This window comes from Anolis carolinensis, chromosome 3, assembly GCF_035594765.1.
Source record: "Anolis carolinensis isolate JA03-04 chromosome 3, rAnoCar3.1.pri, whole genome shotgun sequence".
NCBI lineage: Eukaryota > Metazoa > Chordata > Lepidosauria > Squamata > Dactyloidae > Anolis > Anolis carolinensis.
In genome coordinates this window covers 281310028-281337203 of record NC_085843.1, presented here as the reverse complement: position 1 = coordinate 281337203, position 27176 = coordinate 281310028, and the positions used below count along the sequence as shown (strand labels likewise).

General features: G+C 40.8%; 1 protein-coding gene across 1 annotated transcript in view; it reads right to left on the bottom strand.

Moving 5' to 3' along the window:
- ecel1 (endothelin converting enzyme like 1) overlaps window positions 1-27176 on the bottom strand; it is a 99254-nt gene that overhangs the window by 32930 nt on the left and 39148 nt on the right. Inside the window, exons 3-7 of the mRNA XM_003225483.3 lie at window positions 17060-17128; window positions 12037-12147; window positions 11102-11194; window positions 9230-9354; window positions 6839-7061 (exon numbers count right to left, since the gene is read on the bottom strand). Coding sequence (XP_003225531.1) covers window positions 6839-7061; window positions 9230-9354; window positions 11102-11194; window positions 12037-12147; window positions 17060-17128 — 621 coding nt within the window. The remainder of the gene's footprint in view (window positions 1-6838; window positions 7062-9229; window positions 9355-11101; window positions 11195-12036; window positions 12148-17059; window positions 17129-27176) is intronic.

The following is a 27176-nucleotide window of genomic DNA, read 5'->3' as shown; positions in this document are numbered from 1 at the left end:
GAAAGTTGAAAGATGGGGACAAAATCTGGACTTTTTATATGCCACTGAAAAAAGTATGACAACAGAAGATTAAGTAGGACTGTCCCATCAAATTTAGGACAGCTGGAGAGTATTGGTAATTTGTGTTGGGAATCTGCGGGCGGTTAAGCTCAAATGACCCTCTTTTGTGAGGTAAATTCCCAGGAAAATAGCAGTGTGTGTGGAAGTATCCCTTCCAAAACAGCAGGAAACTTACGTGATGTGAGTTTCAGGAAAGCCTTTGTCTCGTGGATGGCAAAGGATCGCAAAGTCAGCTTAAAAGTTTAAAAGTATTTATTGAGGTAAAAAGAAACCCATTGTAGATAGGAAAGGTTTGGAGCTAACTAGCTTATCTTAGCTAGGTCTAAGATAGGTAGGCTGGTGAAAATAATAAAGAAATGTAGATAGCTACATTTTGCCTACGAGAGAGGCAAAATGCATCCCTTTTGATGAAACAAAGGGATCAGAAAGAGAATCAGGATCAGAATGGCGACCAAACCGCATGGCCTGTGCCTTTTGCTCTAGGGCCATAAAAATTCCAATCTAAATTGAGGAAGTTACCTCAAATCCCTAGGAGAGATCACATTGCTAAATCAACAAGTGAATGGGTGGATCTAAACAGAACAGGAAGAAGGAAAAACAGTAAAGCCTATCTGGTATGCATGGGACTATAGAGAGGTTTCCCTCAGTCTTTTCTATGCTTGCTATCTAATAATAGAGACTTGAGCAGTGCAGGATGACATCTCTAACAATTTGAAACTTAACTTCAGAAATTTCTGGAACTGAAACTCACATCATTCATTCTTTTTCTCCAGCACATGGTGTGAGATGTTCAGCTCCAGAAATAGCTGTGGTTAAATTTCAAATAGCCTTTGGAAAAGGCTAAAACACTTTGGGTTTATGACCAGTAAATCATTCCTATATTGAGCACTTTGGGATGCGTCTCAATATTCTTTCTGAGGATTTCCGTATTTTTGCTTCCTCGGTTTTGGAGGATACAATTTGAACTTGGCTTAATGTGGGTTCAATGGAAATCTTCCTGGTTTATTTACTCACGCTGCCACGGGACTGTATGCACAGCCTTTCATCTCAGTCTATTAACCTGAGATACGATCATCCCCGCAGAGCCAATGTCAAACGGCTGGATTTATGTGGCTTTTAACAGGCTGTCCTGCAGCCCTCTTCTCCTGCTATATTATATTAAGTCTTTATTGCCACTGTCTTAATATTTTTACAAACCAATGTAGGAGGTTGTATACCTGAAAAGTGGGCATATAAATGCTTTAAATAAAATAGTAAATCAATGAAACAACCCTCATAGAAGGGACCCCAAAGGCCATCTAGACCAACCCCCTACCTTGTAAGAAGATTCAACTAAAGCACTCCTGAAAGATGTTCATGTAACTCGTGTTCAAAACCCTTCAAAGATGGAGAGCCTACCCCATCCTCCTTCCTGAGGATTTCACTGTTATGCAGATTTTGCCGTAAAACAAATCTTCCTACTGTTTAGATGGAATCTCTTTTCTTGTTATTCGAATTGAATCCATTGCTTTATGTCCTGGAGTGCTTTGCTATGTATTTCTGCACAGCAGTGGTTTGCATCAGATAATCCTTGTTATTTCTTCAAACCCTTTGATTCTATAGTTCTCGTTCTCATATGATTAGGAAAAAAAAAAAGCTCCACAACTGTGTTTTCTAGTTGCCTTTCCCCTTTATTGCTAGCCACAATTAATACACAAATCTTAGGTTTTGGAAAAGAAAGATGGGCTAGGAATTCAATAAGTGAATATAACCTTGTGGTTTATAACTTTGAATATGTTTTAGTGGTTTTTAACTGGGAATTTTTAAAATACCGTTTATATTTACTCCTGTTTTAATGTTTGCATATTTGTATATTTTAAACTGTTTGCTAATACTTATGTGTTAAGCTGCATTGAGTTTTCTTTGAGAGGGTTAAAGCAGGGTGTCAATAACAACAACAACAACAACAACAACAACAACAACAACAACGACAACAACAATCCCTTCACTGTTACAGGTTTTAGAGCAGTGGTTCCCCAACTTTTCTTTGACCAGGGACCACTTTGACCAGGGACCACTTTGATTAGGGTCCACTTTGACCAGGGATAATTTTGATCAGGGACCACCATGACCAGGGACCACCTTGACCAGAGACCACTTTGACCATGGACCACTTTGACCAGAGACCACTTTGACCAGGGATCACTTTCGTCAGGGCCCACTGGACCAGGGACAACCTTGACCAGGGGCCAACTTGATCAGGGACCACCTTGACCAGGGACCACTTTGACCAGGAACCACCTTGACCAGGGACCACTCTCCAACATTAGTACCAAAAGGGTACTCAGTTTTTGGTCAACTTTAGATTCAGTTTGGTTATTTGGGGTGCTGATTCCGAGAACTGCTTTGGATAGACCACATCAGCTCTAGTTTCTAATACAGAACATATGCCATCCAGTAGTCTCCATCTACTTGCCTACAGTTGATGTGGTTTATCCAATGCAATTTTCCAAATTAGCGCCCCTAATAACCTCAGGAACAGGCCTTAAAACGAAGATACCAAGAAAAAAAATTTGGTTGGCCCCTGTTATTATCTATAGTAGTAACGGTGAGGCCGCAGACCATATTTTAGTTCTTGCGGACCACTGGTGGTCCATGGACCACAGTTTGGGAGCCACTATTTTAAAGGCAAAACCTCCCTTTGAAAGTGAAAGGACCACAAATGTCTCACTTCTCTTTCCCTGTACACCTTGGCTCTTTTTCCTCTTCCTGAGTCTCACAAACATCTGTTTCTTCCAAGCAAAGAAAGGAAAGTTCTGGGCAAAACAGGAGTACATGGCATGCAGGAAAAGGAGGAGGAACTGACTCTGCATTCATCTGCAATGTACCTCACCCTATGGATCTGGCCCCTTTTCCCCATCCCTGTGTGCTGCATGTTTCTTTTCTCCCTGAAATGCCCTTCCTTTGCCAGAGGAAAAGTGGCTGGATTCACAGAGAAATTGAAATGGCATGCAAAGCCATTTCCTTCTCTTCCTGCATGCCACAAGTGTCTGTGTTGCCCAGGCAAAGAAAGAGAGATATCAGATGGGGCTGCTGTGTGAAAACATATATGGCAGTTCCAAATTTGGGAGGCAAGGGTGGCAGTACAAGCTTGCAAATAATAAAAAAATGCAAGTGTGAAACCCATGGAACTGAATGAACAATTGTATAGCAACGTCTAATGTCTACACATTAGTGAAGAAGAGGGTTTTACACAACCATCGCCACCTCTGACAAAGCAAAGGCAGCAGTTTTTATTGGGACAGTTCTTCTTCTGGCTGGAGACATCCCATAACTGCCACCTCCTTTGTTTCTGCAAACCTCAAAGACTGGTTCCTATAATTATTATCTTTATTTACAAGACAGACAATAAAAAAACAAATCGGTAACTACAGACCAATCCATTTTATATGTAATATAAAGCACCTTGAGTGCATGCTAACTCCTCCTTTTATTGATTAAAAGGCTGGGGCCAAGCAAAACAGTTGTTTTCCCCCCAAGAAGGACAGATAAGAATTTTATTTTTTTACCATAATCATTGACTTGAATGCTGCCTTCAATTCTATATGTGATGGTAAGACTATAAGCCAGGTTTCCACATTGCCACATGCATGCTTATATCTAGGCAGAATTGTTCTATTATTACAGACATCAAAACAGAGCTTGGGAAATACGTCACCATTGTCACAAATTTACCATCAACGTACTAGAACTTGCACCACTGTCCTGCAAAATGTGTCCTATCACTGGCATGATAATAGGAAAAACATCCTGACAGGAAGAGCTTCTCTCAAGGTTTTTAAACAGAGGATGGATGGACATCTGTCCAGAGTGCTTGGATTGTGCATTCCTGAATGGCACAAGGGGGTTGGACTGGATGGTTATTAAGGGTTTCTTCTAACTTTATGATTCTATGACATAGAATTTTATACGTCTAGGCTGCTAAAGAATGAAAGAGAACCTTGATGGGGATTACCATACAACGCCATGGTTGTCTTATAGCTGCATTGTGCTTGTTTCGTGACTTTACCTCTCTTTTCATTGACGGGGAAAAACCACCAGTAAATATATTGCTGTTCTTCTGTTGTTCTTCACTATGTGATCATCTAATGAGGGAATTTGACAAGATGGCCCCTGGGGTCTCATCTAACTCTATGCTTCTATGAGAACCTGTCAGCGTGGGGTCTCAGGGTTTCTTCAAACTCCATCAGTCATCTGCTCCAGCACCCTGATGAATTGGTTGCAATCGTCTGCCACACCAATTCCTCTGTTCAAATGTCAGACTCAAACACATCCATAGTCTGAAGTCCAAACATTTATTTCAATATCTATAATACATATTTACAAAGCACAGCAAAAGCCATCGCTCTGAGCTGGCATTCTCTTTACAGCCTCTTCGCTCGGCAAGCACAGCTCAGCTCAAGAGATAAGAAAGCACATTCCTTAGTCCGAAGGAAGTTCCGACCTCCAAGGCCGGAAATCATGTCTCATAGGTCACAGCAGGCTGTCAGTCAAACTGGCCTGCTGTTAACTGTTAACTGTTTCATTGCTGAAATACACACTTGCAAAACAGTAGAAACACTTGATTTACATTTCATATACATACAACCAAAATCCAACAGAACCTTCCATTCATGAATCTTCGTTATGAGAAAATTGAACTATTTCTTTAAGAATATCTTGAAATCATTTTGATAACCTTTTCTTCCCCAATCCCCTTTGGAAAAAAGAGGGAGAAGAGGATATGCACATTGGTATCTCAGATTCTCCCCTCCCAGCCCATTATCATATTAGATAGAAATGCATTGGCAGTGATTCGATTCTGTAAAATACAGTTCTAATGGACATGTGATCATACACCTATGGAATGATTAAGTGGGTAGTGAAGAAAATAAAGGGCTGAGTCATGACCATGTAACTGTCATGACAAAAGGTTGCATCATTCATTTGTCCCTGACTGATGACAAGCTAGCTGGTGGGTATAAAAGAAGGGAGGAAACACTCATTCTTTCTCTTATCATGCATCCCTTGCCTACATATATTGCCAATGTGTCTGTTGCCTGCATCGTGAGTATATTGCTGTATATGCCAATGACTGATTGTGGATCAGTGGACCCTGATCTGTGTAAATCTGTATATACAGCAATGTGTCAAGATTAAAAGCTTCCTGATATTTTGGAAATGTAAGACCAAGGAGGGCACATTTTACCATTGCTGGTGGACTTGTAACAAAGCAAAAGAATTTTGGAATATGGGGCATGGTGAAAGTCAGAAAATTTTAAAAATGAATTACCCTATCAAACCAGAGTTTTATCTTTTGGGCATTTTGGACAAAGACATTTTTCAGGATATTAATAAAGAAAAATTAGTCATATTTTTTTATCAATGGCAGCAAGAATGGTCTTTGCAAAGATGTGGAAAATGGAGAAAATACCGGATAGAGAAGACTGGTTAAACAAAGTATGGGAGATAAAAGATATGGACCAGCTAACATATTATTTGAAAAAAAAAAAAACATTGGCAAGGGTGTAAAGAAGACTGATTGGTCAGTATTTGAAGAATACATGAATTTGAAGTACAATCCTTGAAGAAAGATATGAAAACAAAGACTTTCTTTTTAAACAAACGGGAGAAAACTAAAAAGAAGTAGAATAAAAGAAACATGAACAGAAATAAGGGTTGAACAGAAGTTCACTTTTTTTTCTTTTTTCTTCTTTTTTCTTTTACCTCTTTTTTCCCTATTTTTCTAAACTTTCCTATAAATATTGTTCCCACTCTTTTGCTGTACAGTAGAGTCTCGCTTATCCAACGTAAACGGGCCGGCAGAATGTTGGATAAGTGAATATGTTGGATAATAAGGAGAGATTAAGGAAAAGCCTATTAAACATCAAATTAGGTTATGATTTTACAAATTAAGCACCAAAACATCATGTTATACAACAAATTTGACAGAAAAAGTAGTTCAATACACAGTAATGCTATGTAGTAATTGTTAAAGTAGGAATGATTGTATATAGAGTTGTTTAAATGTAATTGAGTCATGGTTGTGCAATGTGTGCTGGAGATTGCATCATACACTGTGTGCTGCTTACTATGCCAGTGTGTAAAGGGTTAAACTTGGATTGCATCAGACAGCAGAGGCTGAAATAAATAGCCCTCTGCTTCCTATCTTTTTCTCTCTGTCCCTTCCCGTGTGTGCCTGCATGAGAGCTGTGTATCGTCTTGTGAGATTTCCATTCGTAAGTAAACATTTGATAGATAACTGAAGACTGCAGTGTCGTTATTTATCCAGAGCTTCCTCGTCAGCGACTTCTGCTGTGCGTGTGTCTAGGAAACCGCTCTGACAGTAATTACTGTTTTTACAAATTCAGTACTAAAATATCATGATATATTGAAAACATTGACTACAAAAAATGCGTTGGATAATCCAGAATGTTGGATAAGCGAGTGTTGGATAAGTGAGACTCTACTGTATAAGTAAAATGAAAAACCTTTAATAAAAATTATTACAAGAAAAGAAAATGGTATCCATGAGTTTTCTAAACAATGTGCTGAATAAGGTCAGAAAGTACTGCTGATAAGTACTCTGTTGATAAGAACTCGGCTGTTTTTGCTTGCCTCTGTGGCATTGGGTCCAGTGTGCAGTGTTTCCAGGGAGGACATGATTGGAGAACTATAAATTACGTACCTATCCCGTGACATATCAAACCACCTTTCCATAGGCACACAAACCCACGTTCCTCCTTCCTGCTGCTCCTACCTTGGCCTTGCTGGTGGAGGAGAAGTGCTGCTCCACAAAGAGGGCCCCCAATGCCATCCCAAAGTGCTTGTTGGCTTGGCTCAGGCACACCTTGCTCAGCTCCATCTGCTTCTCAGCGCCTTCCATCTCTCGGGCGAGTTCGTGGATGGCGTCCCGGAAAGGCGTGGAGAGGTGCTCGCTCAGCACCACTGCGATTCGCCACAGCATGTAGTTGTGGAGGATCCTAGGTAGAAGAATCAAGGCAAGGTGGGTGGTTATAGCAGGCGATTTCGACATCATGTGGCATGGGGTGGCTAATGCACAAGAGATACCAGAGATACCTGAGCTCAGGAAAGTTACTTTTTTCAACTGAAGCTTCCACTTCTCCCCTATCCGGTATAGTCAAGAACAGGCATGGGCAAACTTCAGCTCTCCAGGTATTTTGAACTTTAACAGCCAGTAGGCTGTTAGGAATTGGGAGAGTCAAAGCCCAAAACACCTGGAGGGCCCAAGTTTGCCCATGCCTGGTCAAGAACTTATCCAAGCTCAGAACACATAACCCATTTGCATCTATTATTTATTTATTTATTTGCAGTATTTATATTCCGCCCTTCTCACCCCAAAGGGGACTCAGGGCGGATTACAATGAACACATATATGGCAGACATTCAATGCCAACAGACAAACAACATATATAGACAGACACAGAGGCATTTAACATTTTTTTCCAGCTTCACGATTCCGGCCACAGGGGGAGCTGTTGTTTCACTGTCCACTAGTGGCTGTACTTCCTCATTCCTTTCCTCGTGTTTTGCTGGCAGTTTTATGATGTTGTAAATTAGTTAAATTAGCCTCCCGCATAAAGCGTACCTAAATTTCCCTACTTGACAGATGCAACTGTCTTTCGGGGCTGCATAGATCAACAGCAAGCCGGGCTCCCTTAACCCGGCCCGGGCTTTGAACTCATGACCTCTCGGTCAGTAGTGATTTATTGCAGCTGGTTACTAGCCAGCTGCGCCACAGCCCGGCCCTACATGGGGCATGTTTTGCATTTCCAAAAGAATCTGGTGGCACAACCTTTCTGGGTCTCCATGCCCTTTAGGTGCGTGATGAGAGGATGTCTATGTTGGAATACTGAGATAACACCTCACTAGAAAGTCCTTCAACATAACTGTGTATCCATCATCTGCCAGAAGTTTACCATAGGATCATGCCAGAGGATGTAGAGATTGCTAGAGAAATGTCTGTCAGGGTGTGAGTTAGTTAACTCCGAAACACCCTGATTTATTGGTGAGTCTGGACTCTCACCAATTCCTCTCCAATCAGACCGCTTAAGCATCCAGCAAAAGCAGCACCGACAAACGACACCCCAGTCGTAATTCTGCTGATCCCAGCGGTTCTTAGGCTTTATTATATACATCTATATACAATTACAAAGCTCTTAGGACTCAGGCTTTCCCCAGCAAGGGCAAAGCATGGCTTCTCTCTTTGCCAGCTTCTGCATATTCCACCCAAATGATGAATGTTCCGTCCATGCTGCTGAGTCCGGAAGTCTTGACCTATTGGCTTTGCAGGCTATCAATCAAGCTGACTTGTGATTAACCCGTGTGCTGCTGGAACACAGATGCATAATACAAACAACAAAATATACCAACAATGTTTTCTAGATCAAAGCTTCTTAAACTGTGGTTTGAGACCCCATTTGGGTCTCAATCTGAGGGTCACCAAAAATCATGTAGCTTGCCACCTAGTGGCTGTTTTAGGCATTTACATAAATCCAGGAGAAAGAAAAAGGAGAGCCAACAAAGTACTTTCTGCCATTTGAGGCTGAAAACCAAGCATGCCAGGGTGGCATGAATAATGTTAAAGATGCTTTATGTCCTGCAGTATAAAATAAATAAGTACAGTCATCTCATCAGAATGCAAATTGACTTTAGTCTTTAATAAATGGTAAAATTAGATGTATATTAAAGAATTATTGTAAATTAAATTTCTTCATTATCAGTAAATCTTTGATTTGTATACTTATTTTATATACCTATACCCAGGATCACCTAAAAATGTTTGAGGGAAAAGGGGTTGTGACTAAAAAAAATAAGAAGTCCCGATCTATATCTTCCAGCACAACTTAATGGTCTACTTCCAGCATATAATATAAATATAATAATTCCAAATATAATAATTCTTGTGAGGATTATTTTCACTGTCTTACTTTCTGTGATACTAGAAATTTGGGGGCTGAAGGGAAATTTCATGGTGGTGACAGAATTCTTATGGGGTGGATATTGCCTTCGTTTGAGTCTCCTGACCGCTATGAATATCCTTGCGGTATAAATAAGTATCATCATTATCATCATTTCCACTCCCTTTCCGTTGTAGCTGCATCCTTGGTCCCCTCCAACATTTCCTTACCGAATCGGCGTGGAATGGATGAGCTGGGATACCCGCTGCATGTAATCCGTGGCCAGCAGCACCACTTCTTCATCCTCTGAGAAATTATCATGGAATATTCGGTCAAGTAGCCGCTTCCACTTTAACTGGTGGAATTAACAAGAAAAGGTATCAATTGTTTGCCTGCACAATTTCTATTTTACTCCTGTGGCATGGAAAATGAGCCACATGTGACCCTTGAGGACACAATTTGTGGTTCCTAAAACCCCTTGGAATCCCACAATCCCCTCAAAAAAGATCATTATTTGCACCAATTTTTGGGCTATTGACTTATATAAACAGCACATGGACCACAAATACAGTAGATCGCTTCCACCACCTTTCACGCCAATTCCCTGGCTATGGACTTGTGATCACTATGGGTTTTGATTTTTTAAAATTGTAGTCTTATATGGCCCACGGTTGGTCCTGGAGGTCAAATATCGATCTCAGGCTCCCAGAGCTGCTTACCCCATTATAAAAGTTATATATACTGTATATACTCGAGTATAAGCCAGGTTTTTCAGCCCTTTTTTAGAACTGAAAAAGCCCCCCTCGGCTTATGCTCGGGTGAGAGTCCTGGTTGGCTTATATTCGGGTTGGCTTATACTCGAGTATATATGGTACATTTATTATTTCCCTCTATTATTATTGGTAATATTAAATTTATTATTTTACGCTACTTATTATTATTATTACATTTATCATTTTACTCTTGTTATTATTGTTGCTATTCCATTTATTTTCATTTATTTTTTATTATTATTAATACATTTATTATTTCGTTCTGATAGTATTAGTGTTATTGCATTTATTATTTTACTCTATATATTATTGTTAATACATTTATTAATTTACTCTATTGTTACATTTATTATTTTACTGCATTTATTATTATTATTACATTTATTATTTTACATTATTATTATTATTATTATTATTATTATTATTATTATTATTATTACTATTATTATTAAAAGGATACATTTATTTATTTACAGTATTTATATTCCACCCTTCTCACCCCAAAGGGGACTCAGGGTGGATCACATTATATACATATAGGGCAAACATTTAATGCCCATAAACACATAGAACTGAGACAGAGACAGATGCAGAGGCAATTTAACCTTCTTCTGAGGGGATGTTCGATTCTGGCCACAGGGGGGAGCAGCTGCTTCATCATCCACTGTGACGGAACTTCCTCATTCCAACGTCGTAAATTAGTTAAATTTGCCTCCCCACTATATAAGTGGTACCTTATTTCCTACTTGATAGATGCAACTATCTTTCGGGTTTGCTAGGTCAGCAACAAGCAGGGGCTATTTTTTTTTTTTAAATTAATTGACGGGTGCTCACCCCACCATGGGCTGGCCTCGAGCTCATGACCTCATGGTCAGAGTGATTTATTGCAGCAGGCTGCTCATCAGCCTGCGCCATAGCCTGGCACATTTACATTGAAGAAGTTGAGAATAAGGATTTAATCAGAGTTGGACAGTGTTATCTTAAATTACAGTTTTATGTAAATATTCAAAAATGTAATTTTATTATTATCTATTTTTATTTCTGAGATTTACCGCTCTTGGCTTATACTTCAGTCAATGTTTTCCCAGTTTTTTTTGTGGCAAAATTAGGTGCCTCGACTTATAGTCGGGTCGGCTTATACTCAAGTATATACGGTAAGTTGCCATAAGTCTGATAATGACTTGAAGGCACTCAACAAGTCCAAAGAAAGACTTCTCCAGGCTCAGTCCACCAAATACAACATTGTTGGGCCACTTCACCTTCACTTTGGGCTTTTCTTTTGAACCACATTCCAGATGTACTACAACCAACCCAACCATGCAAACTTACATTCGGCGTGATGCGCTGCAGCTCTCCCAAAGTCACTTTGTTGTACATGGAGTTGATATCCCTGCGCAGATCATCGTACTCTGAAACCGTGATCTGGGAAATGGATGCAGAGGAAGAGGCTTTTCAGTGTTTACAAATGTAATGCTAAAAATCAACCAGAGGGTGTTAACTGGATAGAATTTATAATGGTTAGACCATTTTTTTTGTTCTAAGAGCAAAATCCTATATATGTCTATTTAGAAGTAGGTTCCCCTGGTTTCAAATGGGCTTACACTGATGTAGGCTTAAGAATTATCTTTGCATTGTTTTCCAAAAATTTGGAATAACTACTTTCAAGTTTACTTGAAATCGTGCAATTGACTCCGGATCGGCCTTAGACCTTGCTTTTTGGATGCTGTGTCTTAACATTGGATTGTATTTAAATATGTTTTATGTATGCTTATTTTTATTTTAATGTAATTTTGTCATGTTTTATGCTTGTAGGCACTATGTGGTGCCATTTGTAAGCCGCCTTGAGTCCCCCCAGGGGTTGAGAAAGGCGGGATATAAATATGGTAAATAAATAAATAAATAAAATGGAATGGGCTATCCTTTGTCCTGGTTTTATCAAGAACAGGGTTCTCACTCACAGCAGTTAAAGCAATGTCAAACTGCATCAATTCTGTGGTGTAGATGCACCCTAAGGACCCATCAAAGAACATCAGGATGTTCTGGGACAAATATAGGGAAGTCTTGCTAAGGACTGAAAAACATGAGAGAAGGAAACTGCTTTGGAAGCTGGTCTCTGGAAGTTTCCAAAATAGGTGTTGGATGTTTTCTGTATTCCTTTTATTGCACAGGGTTGGACTAGATGGCCATTATCAGTCCCTTCCCACTCTCCAATTTATCTATCCCTCCATTAGCCAACAAAACAAAAGCGGATCCTGGTGACTTACATTGGCCAACCTCTGCTCCAGGTGCAGGATTTCACTGGCTTTCTGCTCCACATTTTCTGCTCCCAACAAGCTCAAGACACGTTCCATAAAAATCCGGTAAGCAGCCAAGATCTGAAAAGGTACAAGGTGGTAAATAATACTTGTAAGGCATCATCATTATCATCAATAGTATTATAACCTGCTTTTTCTCTCCCAAAAGGAGACCGTAAGTGGATGCATTTACTAGACCAAGTGGGAGGCATGAAGTTTTTCTCTAGTGTCACGCTTACTATACTGCAAAATACCACAGTGCCAATTCTGTTGGTTATTCCCAACCCAAGTGAGTTATTTATATTTACAGCATGACCCTTGTATCCATGGGACCAGTACTGGCAGGTTCATTTCTCTATATCCAACAAAATACGTCCTTGCTTGACATGTTTTGGTCTGTCATGGTTTGCAAAGATACTATATGTGTGTTAACTGGAAAATCAAATGCATGAAGCCGATTGGCTGAGTTTGCAAGGACCTGGGGAATTGGTTTGTAACTGTTGCTGTCCTGCTGCTGGAGAACCAGTTTGAACAGGTTTCTCTCTCTCTCTCTCTCTCTCTCTCTCTCTCTCTCTCTCTCTCTCTCTCTCTCTCTCTGTGTGTGTGTGTGTGAGAGAGAGAGAGAGAAAGAGAGAGAGAGAATCTATCAGAAGTGTCATGGTTTGCAAAGATACTTTATGTGTGTTAACTGGAAAATCAAATGCATGAAACCGATTGGATGAGTTTGCAGGGACCTGGGGAATTACTTTTTAACCGTTGCTGTCCTGCTGCTGGAAAACCAGTTCGAACAGGTTTCTGTGTGTGTGTGTGTGTGTCTATCAGAAGTGTCATGGTTTGCAAAGATACGATATGTGTGTTAACTGGAAAATCAAATGCATGAAGCCGATTGGCTGAGTTTGCAAGGACCCGGGGAATTGGTTTGTAACTGTTGCTGTCCTGCTGCTGGAGAACCAGTTTGAACAGGTTTCTCTCTCTCTCTCTCTCTCTCTCTCTCTCTCTCCCTCTCTCCCTCCCTCTCTCTCTGTGTGTGTGTGTGTGTGAGTCTACTGAGTACTGGCTGGAAGGAAGCTGGCTCTGTACTCAGAGAGGCCTGACTATTTCTGAGGCCTTGTTTGCTGCTGATCTTCACTGAAGCAGATTCATGGACTAAGAAAGGACTGCTTATGACTGCTGATTTCCGTAAGCAAACAGAGGGACTATTGTGAATACCATTGTTCTGTTGATCTCTTGGATTTGGAATAGTTCCTGCGTTATTTGTTCTGCAAAGCTGAGTGGTGCATCATTCTGCAGGGTGACTCTGAGCTCACGGGCACACGTAAGAGCTTCTACCTATCATCTACAATCCACTACAAGGTCTTCCAACATGACTATGATATCCTTGGACCAGAAGTCCTTCATTTCAATAGGGTTCCCTACCACCCATCTGAGCTTGAAGGAAGCTAGTGCTGAACCCTACTTATCACCCTCATATAGATTAAGCGCCTTGAAGCACATCTCCAAAGTTTTGACCAAAACCAGGAACAGATTCATTGCAAGCCACCAACCACTCCCTGCTGAAATGGCCTTTCCACCAGGTGGTTAGAAGTTATTGGTAATGCTCAGGATGTGGTTAGAGCTGGAAAAGCTTCAGAGCTTGAAGTCAAATTTTCCAAAAAAATAATTAATTTGTTACTAATTACTCAGCCATTTTATTTAAATGGTAGTTTATTACATTGCTCATTTATTATAAAGTGCTACTGGCATGTTGCTTTCTAATTACATTTTGCTTTTGGAGAAATAAATAGATGTGCTGTGCTCCAGTGGGCTGTAATATTTCTAGGAATTGCAAAATGACACGAGATAATCACGTTTACCGTATATACTCAAAGATAAGCCAAGTTTTTAAGCCCTTTTTTTGAGCTGAAAAAGCCTCCCTCGGCTTATAATCGGGTCAAGGTGAAAGCCGGGCAACAGAACCTGAAGGCCATTGCTTGCAATATATGATATATTTCTCTCTTACCCTCCCTTATCAGTGTGTTTTCCAAAGCCTCCCTCGCTAACTAAGGGAATGTTTTGAAAAAGGAAATATGCCCTTGCAAGTCAGGAAAAAGAAAATATATCTCCATTGATCTTATAAATGCATTTTCCCCTGAAATATTTTTTAAACTCTCCTATAGATATATCGGCATTAACCCCCTGCATGCATTTGCAATCCCTATGTACTTATATATCTGTATCTATCTATATACATTAATTTTATATATGAATTTTCCCCTCATATGTCTGCAGGTCTTTGCAAATCCTATATACATATAGATCCATGTACAGTAGAGTCTCTCTTATCCAACATAAACGGGCCGGCAGAACGTTGGATAAGTGAATATGTTGGATAATAAGGAGGGATTAAGGAAAAGCCTATTAAACATCAAATTAGGTTATGATTTTACAAATTAAGCACCAAAACATCATTTTAGACAACAAATTTGACAGAAAAAGTAGTTCAATACGCAGTAATGCTATGTAGTAATTACTGTATTTACGAGTTTAGCACCAAAATATCACGATGTATTGAAAACATTGACTACAAAAATGTGTTGAATAATCCAGAACGTTGGATAAGCGAGTGTTGGATAAGTGAGTCTCTACTGTATTTGCAAATCCTATATACATATAGATCCATGTACCTGTATATCTGTATCCGTATATATACATTATTTAACCTACTGATGCTTCGATTAATGTAATTTTATTGGTACAGTAGAGTCTCACTTATCCAACATAAACAGGCTGGCAGAATGTTGGATAAGCGAATATGTTGGATAATAAGGAGGGATTAAGTAAAAGCCTATTAAACATCAAATTAGGTTATGATTTTACAAATTAAGCACCAAAACATCATGTTATACAACAAATTTGACAGAAAAAGCAGTTCAATACGCAGTAATGTTATGTTGTAATTACTGTATTTACGAATTTAGCACCAAAATATCATGATGTATTGAAAACATTGACTACAAAAATGCGTTGGATAATCCAGAATGTTGGATAAGTGAGACTCTACTGTACCTGTATATCTGTATCCGTATATATACATTATTTAACCTACTGATGCCTCGATTAATGTAATTTTATTGGTATCTATTTTTATCTGAAACTAGCTTGGAGACCCGGCGATGCCCGGGTCATTTGAGAAAGGCCTTGTTTGCCTGTGTTCCAAGTGTAGCCTATATCCAATGTCAGCTGGGTTCAGTGGGTGCGGGTGAGCTCCAACTCCCATATGCAAGTCCCATCGTCCAGTGTCCACCCCCCTCCAAACAGAGCCAGTATGTAGAGTAGGTCATGAGGGCTCCATGTACCATGTTTGGTCTTGATCAGTCATTTGTGCGGGTCGCGGTGCTCTCAGGAAGTGAGTGAAGGTATTGGAAGTCCTATCGTCCTCCAAACTGCACCTGGGTGTAGAGTGAGTCATGGATGTTGTTTGTTTGAAGTTTGGTCTTGATGAGACATTGATGGGATGACAGTGGTCTCGGGAAGTGAATGAATATACTACAAGTCCCATCATCCAAGGTCCAAGCTCTTTCAAATCTCACCAAGATGTAGAGTGGGCCATGGTGGCTCTATGTGCCAAGTTTGGTCTTGATCAGTCATTGGTGGGGGTCACAGTAGTCCCAGGAAGTAAGTGAAGATAGTGTAAGTCCCATCATCCACGGTCCCTCCTCCCCCAAACTGCACCAGGATGTAAAGTGGGCTACCCTGCACCTCCGTGTCAAGTTTGATACAGTTTTGTCATTCATGGGCATCACAGTGGTTTGTGGGAGGTGAATTGGATGAATGTACTGCAAATCCCATAATCCTTGGTCCACCCTCCGTCAAACTGCTGCAGCATGTGAAGTGTGTCATTTGGGATATGTGTGCCTGGTTTGGTTCAGTTCTGTGATTTGTGGCAGTTGCTGTGGTCTCAAGAAGTGAGGGAAGGTACTGCAAATTCCATCATCCTTGGTCCATCCTGCCCCAATATACATCAGGATGTAAAGGGGTCCACTGGAGTTCTGTGTGCCAAGTTTGGTCCATTTCTGTCATTGGTGGGCATTGCAGTAGTCTGTGGGAGTTAAAGTGTTTTAAAGTACTGCAAATCCCATCATCTGTGGTCCATCCTCCCCCAAATGGCAGCAGGTCATAAAGTGCATCGTGGGGATGAAGTGTGCCAAGTTTGGTGCAGATCCGTCATTCCTGTTGGTCTCAGTGGCCTGGGATAGTGGCGGCCAATCAAATCGCGAGCACATATTCCGCCAGGCCAATCAAAACGCCGATACATACTCCGATTTCACTTTTATTATATATATAGATTTACCAGTAGGTGCTTCATTTCCCACTCTCAGCTTAGACTCGGGTCAATAAGTTATCCCAGTTTTTTGTGGTAAAATTTGGTGCTTCAGCTTATATTCGGGTCAGCTTATACTCAAGTATATACAATAAGTCCTTCCTGAGCCATCATTCTCACTCAACTTTGCATTAAGTCCTTCTTTATCAACCTGTCCTACCTCATAGGGCCAGGAAAGCACCTCAAATTCATCTCAGTGGAAAGAAATGGAGATAGTAATATGAAGATTAAAAGGAAACATAAGAGCCAAGTTTATATCCAAAAGGCTGACATATTGAGGAGGAATCCGGCTTGTTTTCTTTTGCTCCAGAAACTAGGACACAATGGAGCAATGAGTTCAGACTGTAGAAAAAGAGATTCTACCTGAACTTTAGGAAGAACTTCTTAATGGTAAGAGCTATTTGGTAATGGAATATTCTGCTGACCGGGGATGTGGTGGTGCCTCCTTCTTTGGGGGCTTTTAAGCAGAGACTGGGTGGCCATCTGTCAGGAATGCTTTCTTTCTGTATTTCTGCTCAGAAGATGTGAGTGTTGAACTGGGTGGTCTCTAGTGGTCCTTTCCACTTCTAGGAGTCTATGAAATATCAGAATATGTTTCTGTCTGAGTGTGTATACATGCATTTTCCCTCTTACCTTTTCGCTTTCCTCATCCTGTCCCATGTAGAGGGTTCTCTCAGACAACGTCAGCCCGTCTTGGTCGATCTGAGAAAATGGAGAGAAAACACACATTGAAAACCTAACTTTGACAGAAAGGAAGGTACCTCGCATCCATGCTCTCTCTTCCCACTCCTCCATTCATGGCTAGTTATGTAATTTTAGAGCAAAGGCAAAAATCATGTGGCCCTCCAGACATTGTTGGCCTGAATTTTCTAGCAGCCATAGCTAACACAGGAAATAGTGAAGCATGCTTGAAGCTGAAATTCATTGTCTAGAAGACCACTGAATTCTTGCTCCTGGATGTTTCTAAATTGCACAATTGCAGCACTTTGATTCCACTTTAACTACCATGATCAAGGGTCTGGAGAACAAGCCCTATGAGGAGCGGCTGAAAGAGCTGGGCATGTTTAGCCTGCAGAAGAGAAGGCTGAGAGGAGACATGATAGCCATGTATAATTATGTGAAGGGAAGTCATAGAGAGAAGGAAACAAGCTTGTTTTCTGCTGCTCTGGAGACTTGTTTTCTTGTTTTCTGCTGCTCTGCTGCTTCAAACTACAGGAAAGGAGATTCCACCTGAACATTAAGAACTTTCTAACTGGGAGAGCTGTTCAGCAGTGGAACTCTCTGCCCCGGAGTGTGGTGGAAGCTCCTTCTTTGGAGGCTTTTAAATAGAGGCTGGATGGCCATCTGTCAGGGTGCTTTGAATATGATTTTCCTGCTTCTTGGCAGAATGGGGTTGGACTGGATGGCCCACAAGGTTTCTTTCAATTCTATGATACTATGATTCCATCCTATGAAATACTGGAGTTTGTAGTTTGGTAAGGCATTAGAGGTGAGACTTCAACATACCGCTTGGAACTATATATAAAAAAAGACAAGTGCACCATGATTCTATGTGACATTTTTGCACCATTAATCCAGATATTCAACTTCTTTTTCCTTTTGATTTACCATTTCACATCCTTCTCTGTAATTAACAATTTTCTTCCACGTCCACAATTCCCTTTTCGGGTGGAGTGGCCACATTTCTCTTCCAACCCAATAAGCAGCGGACCAGTAGAGCTTGTCATTGGAATGATTAATGATGAATATTTATCATTAGTACAGGATTAATTATGAAGTCTGGAAGCAGTGGTGTTTGATGATTTCCAGGTCTGAGTTTTAGTTCAAACTTGAGAAAAGCTGCCCAAGACACTGAACTTTTGTCTTCCAAACAGCTTCAGAACCTTGGATAGTTCCTTTAATATCTGAACTATAACCTGGACCAGATACATAAACTCATGGATTTCAATCCAAGCTACCAATCTGCCACCGAATGAAAGGAAATAATTTCATTTTCTGTTTTTAGAATGCCGTTCCCTTTCAGCTAAACAACCCAGACCTGAGATATCTCCAGAGCTAAGACTCCGAATAGGAATAATTCATTCCTAGTTCATTAAGGTTTTGAAAATGAGGTGAGAATTAGCCCTCGGGTGAATTCTTCCCAACAGCCTCTCATTGGACCTTCGCCTATTTTCCTTTTGGACTTATTTTGCCGTATCTCCATCCCTTTGCTGCACATCTGCCTCTTTTCTCTCCCAAACCTTTTCATTTCCTCTGGCTTCCTCTCAGTTGAATGAGAGACCAACAATGTATTTTTTGCCGGCATTGTGTTGAGATGCAGGCAAACAACACTAAAGCGAAGGAGACCCACAAATATGGGTTGGCACTTCCTTAGACACCCGTCACTGAGAGACGGAGATGCAGAAACTGTTGGCAAAGGTACAGGTTGAGTCACCCTTGTCCAAAATGCTTGGAATCGGAAAGATTTGGGATTTTAGAATACCAAAATCATGGAAACGGGGCCCAAGTCTAAACATGGAATTCATTTATGCTTCCTATACATCGTAAACACATAGTAAATAATGCTGTGCGTGAAACAAAGTTTGGGTACACTGAAGTCCCCAAAAGTAAAGATGTCACTCTCTCAGCCACTCACTTGGAAGATTTTGGATTTTGGAATACCTGCATTTGCATATTGTGGACTCAAGTCTAAACACAAAATTCATTTATGTTTCCTATACATTGTAATAATAAGGCCCATGGTGGTGGCACAGTGTGTTAAAGCGCTGAGCTGCTGAACTTGCGGACCAAAAGGTCCCAGGTTCAAATCCCAAGAGCGGAATGAGCGCCCGCTGTTAGCCCCAGCTCCTGCCAACCTAGCAGTTCGAAAATATGCAAATGTGAGTAGATCAATAGGTACCGCTCCGGCGGGAAGGTAACGGCGTTCCATGTATTCATGCCAGCCACATGACCTTGGAGGTGTCTACGGACAATGCCGGCTCTTCATTTTAGAAATGGAGATGAGCACCAACCCCCAGAGTCAGTCACGACTGGACTTAATGTCAGGGGAAAACCTTTACCTTTACCTATACATTGTAAACACATAGTCAGAAAGTACTTTAAATAGTACTGTGTACGAAACAAACTTTGGGTAGACTGAACTACCCAAAAGCAAAGATGTCACTGTCTCAGCCACTCACTTGGAATATTTTGGATTTTGGAATTCCCAATAAGGGATGCTCAACATGTATTCATATCCGTATTTCATTCTGGCTGGATTTCTCCTGTGAGCGTGTCTTCGTGTTACATCAGTGTAACTCTTTGTTAGAGCAGAAATTGTCCTGTTTAGACAAGGATGGGCACGTCCTACAGCCTGGAGGAGCCCATCAATCAATTTTTGGCTCCGCTAGGTTCTGGAATGACAGGGGCAGGTCACTGTGGGTGCTATTTTGGTGGCTGGAAGTGGCAGCCAATCATTCTCAGCCCCAATTTGGCAGGAACAGCCCCAATTAATCTTTGCCCTTCTCCATTTTTCAGGTGCTTTTCGAATGTCCCACTTGCCCTTTTTCTCCTCTGCTTCCTTCAGTTGCCACATAGTGAGCTCAATGTACGAAAGTCATTTGTACCAGATTTAAGTTTGGGTATATCCATACTGAATGCTTTCATACCGGTACAATTGGGCTGGGCTGTGGTGCAGCTGGCTAGTAACCAGCTGCAATAAATCACTACTGACCGAGAGGTCATGAGTTCGAAGCCCGGGTCAGGTTAAGCCCCCGACCATTAAATAGCCCTGCTTGCTGTTGACCTATGCAGCCCCGAAAGACAGTTGCATCTGTCAAGTAGGGAAATTTAGGTACGCTTTATGCGGGGAGGCTAACTTAACTAATTTACAACATCATAAAACTGCCAGCAAAACACGAGGAAAGGAATGAGGAAGTACAGCCACTAGTAGACAGTGAAGCAACAGCTCCCCCTGTGGCTGGAATCGTGAAGCTGGAAAAAAAATGTTAAATGCCTCTGTGTCTGTCTATATTATTTATTTATTTATTTATTTATTTATTTACTTACAGTATTTATATTCCGCCCTTCTCACCCTGAAGGGGACTGAGGGCGGGTTACAATGAACACATATATGGCAAACATTCAATGCCAACAGACAAACAACATACATTAGACAGACTCAGAGGCATTTTTAACATTTTTCCAGCTTCACGATTCCGGCCACAGGGGGAGCTGTTGCTTCACTGTCCAGAAGTGGCTGTACTTCCTCATTCCTTTCCTCGTGTTTTGCTGGCAGTTTTATGGTGTTGTAAATTAGCCTCCCGCATAAAGCGTCCCTAAATTTCCCTAATTGACAGGTGCAACTGCCTTTCGGGGCTGCTAGGTCAACAGCAAGCCGAGGCTATTAATGGTCGGAGGCTTAACCCGACCCGGGCTTCGAACTCATGACCTCTCGGTCAGTAGTGATTTATAGCAGCTGGTTACTAGCCAGCTGCGCCACAGCCCGGCCCAATATATCTTGTTTGTTGGCATTGAATGTTTGCCATATATGTGTTCATTGTAATCCACCCTGAGTTCCCTTCGAGGTGAGAAGGGCGGAATATAAATACTGTAAATAAATAAATAAATACAATTTCCTCCTAGATTTTATGTGTTTCCTCCATCATAGACATCCCAGTATTTCTTGCTCTCTCCACTAGTGTGGAATTTACATGACCCCGCCCACTGCCTCTCCCATAACCCTTTCCTATACTTTTCAATGGCACACAGCAAACAGAGGAAGTGATCAGCAACTAAACATACTAGAGAGGTTTGGGGACAATTCACGATGATTTATAGGAGTTGTAGGTACTGGGATGTATAGCTCACCTGCAATCTAAGAGCACTCTGAACCCCACCAACAATGGACCTGGAACTAACCTGGCACACAGAACTCCCATGACCAAGAAAAATATACTGTAGGTCTTTGGAGGGATTTATAGGAGTTGTAGTTCACCTGCATCCAGAGCACACTATGAACCCAAACAATGATGGATCTGGACCAAACTTGGCATGCATATTCAATATGCACAAATTTCAATACTGTTGGGTTAAGAGGGAAATTGGCCTGGACATTTTGGAGTTGTAGGTACTGAGATTTATAGTTCACCTGCAATAAATGAGCACTCTGAACTCAACCAACGATGGACCTGGAACTAACTTGGCACACAGAGCCCCCATGACCAGCAAAAAATACTGGAGGTCTTTGGGGAAAATTCACCTTGATTTGGGGGATTTGTAGTTCACCTGCATCCAAAGAGCACTGTGAACCCAAACACTGATGGATTAGGTCCAAACTTGGCACACATACCTGAGAAGTCGACATTTGATTACTGGAGGGGTTTGAAGGGAAATGACCTTCCTTTCTGGGAGTTGTAGTTCACCCACAAACAGCAAAACTGTGACCTCCACCAACGATGTAGAATGAATGCAGTTTGACACGACTTTAGTTGACCTGGCTCAATGCTCGGGAATTTTTGGAGTTGTAGTTTCCTCTCTTTGGCAGAAAAGGCAAAAGACCTTATAAAACTACAACTTCCACAGTTCCATCATACTGAACCATGGCAGTTAAAGTGATATAAAACTGTTTTAATTCTGCAGTGTAGATGTATCCTCAAAAGAGGAAAGGCCTTTGTCCTTCTCAGTAGACTTGGGCAAAAGCAAAATGCTGCAACCCATTTTGGTGTATATTTGTATGTTTTCTATGTTTTAAATTGTATATTCTATATATAATTTTAGTGTTAAGCTTTGGGTCTCTTTTTAGAAATAATATACAGTAGAGTCTCACTTATCCAACATAAATGGCCCGGCAGAACATTGGATAAGCGAATATGTTGGATAATAAGGAGAGATTAAGGAGAAGCCTATTAAACATCAAAATAGGTTATGATTTTACAAATTAAGCACCAAAAACATCATGTGATACAACAAATTTGACAGAAGAAGTAGTTCAAGATGCAATAATGCTACGTAGTAATTACTGTATTTACGAATTTACCACCAAAATATCACGATGTATTGAAAACATTGGCTCCAAAAATGCATTGGATAATCCAGAATGTTGGATAAGAGAATGTTGGATAAGTGAGACTCTACCATAATTAGAAATAAATATAGTAACAATCTGTATATGTTTGTTTCCAACATCTAGGCTGTTGGTTTTCTACAGAGGAACCCAAACACATTTGCTCACTGTACTTTGTACATGTTCAAAGGGTAGCTTTTATTTTACACATTTTCATACCATTTTAAAGAATATTTTTGGTGCTGAATTGAGGGGGAAAGCACACAATAAAAATGTCACACCACACACAGTTCTCTCATAAACCTGATATTTTTATCAATTTAGTTGTTGCTCAGTTTTGATTAAGTGCGGCTGTTGATGTTCCAGTGCAATTTCTTTTAGTGCTTTCGAACAGATTTGGTGCGTTTCATATCAGGGGATTAAAGTGTTTTGAAAGTCTATTAGAAGACTTTAACCCCTTTCTTGTTGTTTGCTCTTTGCTTTCTAAAGAAAGCTTACTCAGTCTCGTGTTACAAAATAAGAATGTCAAAGCAAGTTGTGAAAAAACTGCACCAAATGCCTGTAAAACCAGTGTACTATTAAAAAAGCGAGACTTTATGAACCTCAATTTTGCAGGCTTGTGAGAAAGTTAGATGGGATAGATCAGGCATGGGCAAATTTCAGCCCTCCGGGTGTTTTGGACTTCAACTCCCACCATTCCTAACAGCTTACCGGCTGTTAGGAATGGTGGGAGTTGAAGTCCAAAACACCTGGAGGGCCCAAGTTGGTCCATGCCTGGGTTAGATAGATAGATAGATAGATAGATAGATAGATAGATAGATAGATAGATAGATAGATAGATAGATGAATAGATGGATCTTGGTCATTCCTTCCCTAAATGCTTGGCTCTAGAATTGTTCTGTATTTAGGTTGTTTTGGATTTTGGAATACTTTCACTCCACAATGAGATATCTTGGAGATGGGACCCAAGTCTAAATACAAAATGCATTTGTGTGTGTGTGTGGTGTGTGTGTATGTGTATGCGTGTGTGTATATATATATATACATATATACAGGGCCGGTTGGACATATGAGGCTGCTGAAGCGGTGGCCTCGGGCGCTGGCCGCTAGGGGCACTGTCGAGGCGTCGACAGCAGCCCATAGCGCCACAGCAGAGATTGCCCAATCCTCCCTTAGTTCCTGGACGCGGCCGCAGCTCGCCCTGGCGACCTGCGGCCGCGTCCAGGAAGGGAGAATTGGGCAAGGAGGAGGCAAGTGGACAATATCAACAGAAAGGAGGAAACCATGAAAATGAACAAAATCTGGCAAACAGCATTTTAAAACTCTAAAATCAGGACAGTAAATAAAGAAACACACTCTGAAAATGGGAATTCCAGACATGAAACAACCAGGTAACACCTCCCAACAAAGGATTCCCACAGGTAGGAATCAGCCAGACCTTGAAGCTGCAAGGCTTTTCACTGCTAATCAAGGTGATTAATTGCAACATTCACACTTGCCTCCAACAGACAAGAATTCTTTCTCCCACCCTGGACCTTCCACAGATATATAAACCTCTCTTGCTTAGTTTCCAACAGACCTCACAACCTCAGAGGATGCCTGCCATAGATGTGGGCGAAACGTCAGGAGAGAATACTTCTGGAACATGGCCACGCAGCCCGAAAGACATACAACAACCCTAAAGGGTAAATGTTTTCCTCCTGACATTAAGTCCAGTCATGTCTGATTCTGGGGTTTGGTGCTCATCTCCATTTCTAAGCCAAAGAGCCAGCGTTGTCCGTAGACTCCTCCAAGGTCATGTGGGATGGAGCAGCGTTACCTTCCCGCTGGAGCAGTACCTATTGATGCACTCACATTTGCATGTTTTTGAACTTCTGGGTTGGCAGAAGCTGGGGCTAACAGTGAGGGCTCACTCTGGTCCCCCAATTCAAACCTGCTGCAGCCTTTCGGTCCAGAATTTCAGCAGCTCAGCGCTTTCACATGCTGTGCCATCAGGGGATATTATTTCTTAAAGGTTGTGAATATACAATATTTCTGATTTTTTTTTGTCTGTTAGAGGCAAGCATGAATGCTGCAATTAGGAAAAATGATAAGGATGTAATGGCTTTGCAGATTTACAGCCAGGCTGTTTCCTCTCTGAGTGAATTTTTTGTTGGGAGGTGTTAGCTGGCCCTGATTGTTTCCTGTCTGGAATTCCCGTTTTCAGAGTGGTGTTCTTTGCGATATGGTATGTGCTTCTGCCGTCTGTGGCCGTGAGAAAACAGAGGATTTACCAGACTTTGATGATGGGGATACTTTGTTGGGAGGTGTTAGCTGGCCCTGATTGATTCATGACTGGATTTCCCCTGCTTTGCTACACCCATTACAATGGTCCACGCTGGCGTGGCACTTCTGAAGGACAAGAGTTCACTTCCTGAGAAAGGAAGTGTCTATTCTCCTGGGGCTCCGTTCTCCCAAACAAAACTGATCTGAAGCTAGTCCGAAGTCTGAAAAATCTTCTGAAGAGATATCATGACCAGGAAACCTTTGTGTAGTACTTGTAGACTAGAAATAACAAAAAAATTAAAATTGTTGCAAAGTTTATTAAAATATTTATTTATTAAAATGCAAGATTGGTGTTAATTCTATGTAATGTTACTATATGAACATAATGTTGTTAATAAACTTCTGGTTGTAAGGTAAACTCTTTTATCCATTCTATTCACCTCTACCTTCTACCTTTTATTTCTCGGTGATTGGGTTTTTTTTGGGGGGGGGCACCAAAATCCTGTTTCGCTTACACTTGAAAATTTCCTTGGGCCGGCCCTGCATATATATACAGTAGAGTCTCACTTATCCAACATTCTGGATTATCCAACGCATTTTTGTAGTCAATGTTTTCAATACATCGTGATATTTTGGTGCTAAATTCGTAAATACAGTAATTACAACATAACATTCCTGTGTATTGAACTACTTTTTCTGTCAAATTTGTTGTATAACATGATGTTTTGGTGCTTAATTTGTAAAATCATAACCTAATTTGACGTTTAATAGGCTTTTCCTTAATGCCTCCTTATTATCCAACATATTCGCTTATCCAACATTCTGCCGGCCCATTTATGTTGGATAAGTGAGACTCTACTGTATGTATATGTATATGTATGTATGTATATACACACACACACACACACACACACACACACACACACATACACACACAAACATGAAGGTCATTTTATACCCAATACTTTTCATAATATTGTACATGAAACCAGCTTTGTGTTCATTGAACCATCAAAAAGCAAATATGTCTCTGTCCTAGCCACCCAGTTGGGTAATTTCAGATTTTGGAGTCTTTTGGAATTCTGATCTCTGGATAAGGGACACTCAATGAGTAGATAGTTGGGTATTGAAATGAGCCCTGGTGGGGTTGTAAATCAGTGGTTCTCAACCTGTGGGTTCCCAGATGTTTTTGCTTTCAATTCCCCAAAATCCTAACAGTTGGTAAACTGGCTGGGATTTCTGGGAGTTGTAGGCCAGAACACCTGGGGACCCACAGGTTAAGAACCACTGTCATACAGGATGCATTTACACTGTATAAGTAATGCAGTTTGACACCAGTTTACTTGTCATGGCTCAATGCTACAGAATTGTGGAAGTTGTAGTTTTACAATGTCTTTCACCTTCTCTGCCAAAAAATGTAGGTGCTACACATTTCTGTGATACCATCACAGTTAAAGTGGTGCAGGCTGGTTAGTAGCCAGCTGTAATAAATCACTATGACCAAAAGGTCATGTGTTCGAGGCCAGCCTGTGTCGGAGTGAGCACCCGACCATTAAAATAAAAAATAGCCCTGCTCATTGTTGACCTAAGCAACCAAAATATAGTTGCATCTATCAAGTAGGAAATTTAGGTACAACTTATGTGGGAAGGCTAATTTAACTAATTTACGCCACCATTAAAAAATCGTCCGGCAGTGTTTGGAATGAGGAAGTATCCAAGGACTCGGTGTCACAGTGGATGATGAAGCAGCTGCTCCCCCTGTGGCCAGAATCGAGCATCCCCTCAGGAAGCTGGAAGCTGGAGAAGGTTAAATTCCCTCTGTGTCTGTATCTCTGTCTCTATGTTCATATGGCATTGAATGTTTGCCTTGTATGTGTACATTGTGATCTGCCCTGAGTCCCCTTCAGGGTGAGAAGGGTGGAATATAAATACAGTAGAGTCTCACTTATCCAAGCCTTGCTTATCCAAGCCTCTGGATTATCCAAGCCATTTTTGTAGTCAATGTTTTAAATATATTGTGATATTTTGGTGCTAAATTTGTAAATACAATAATTACAACATAACATTACTGTATATTGAACTACTTTTTCTGTCAAATTTGTTGTATAACATGATATTTTGGTGCTTAATTTGTAAAATCCTAACCTAATTTGATGTTTAATAGGCTTTTCCTTAATCTCTCCTTATTATCCAATATATTTGCTTATCCAAGCTTCTGCCAGCCCGTTTAGCTTGGATAAGTGAGACTCTACTGTACTTTAAATAAATAAAATATATAAATAAACTGCATTAATTCTCTGGTGTATATGCACCCCAAGAGAGTCAAAAGTCAGTGTCTCTCAGCCAAGATCAGCCCCATTTCTACTCTCCTTTTTGTTCTAGAGAAAAAATGGGCAAATTTCAGCTGTCCAGGTGTTTTGGACTTCAACTCCCTACTGGCTG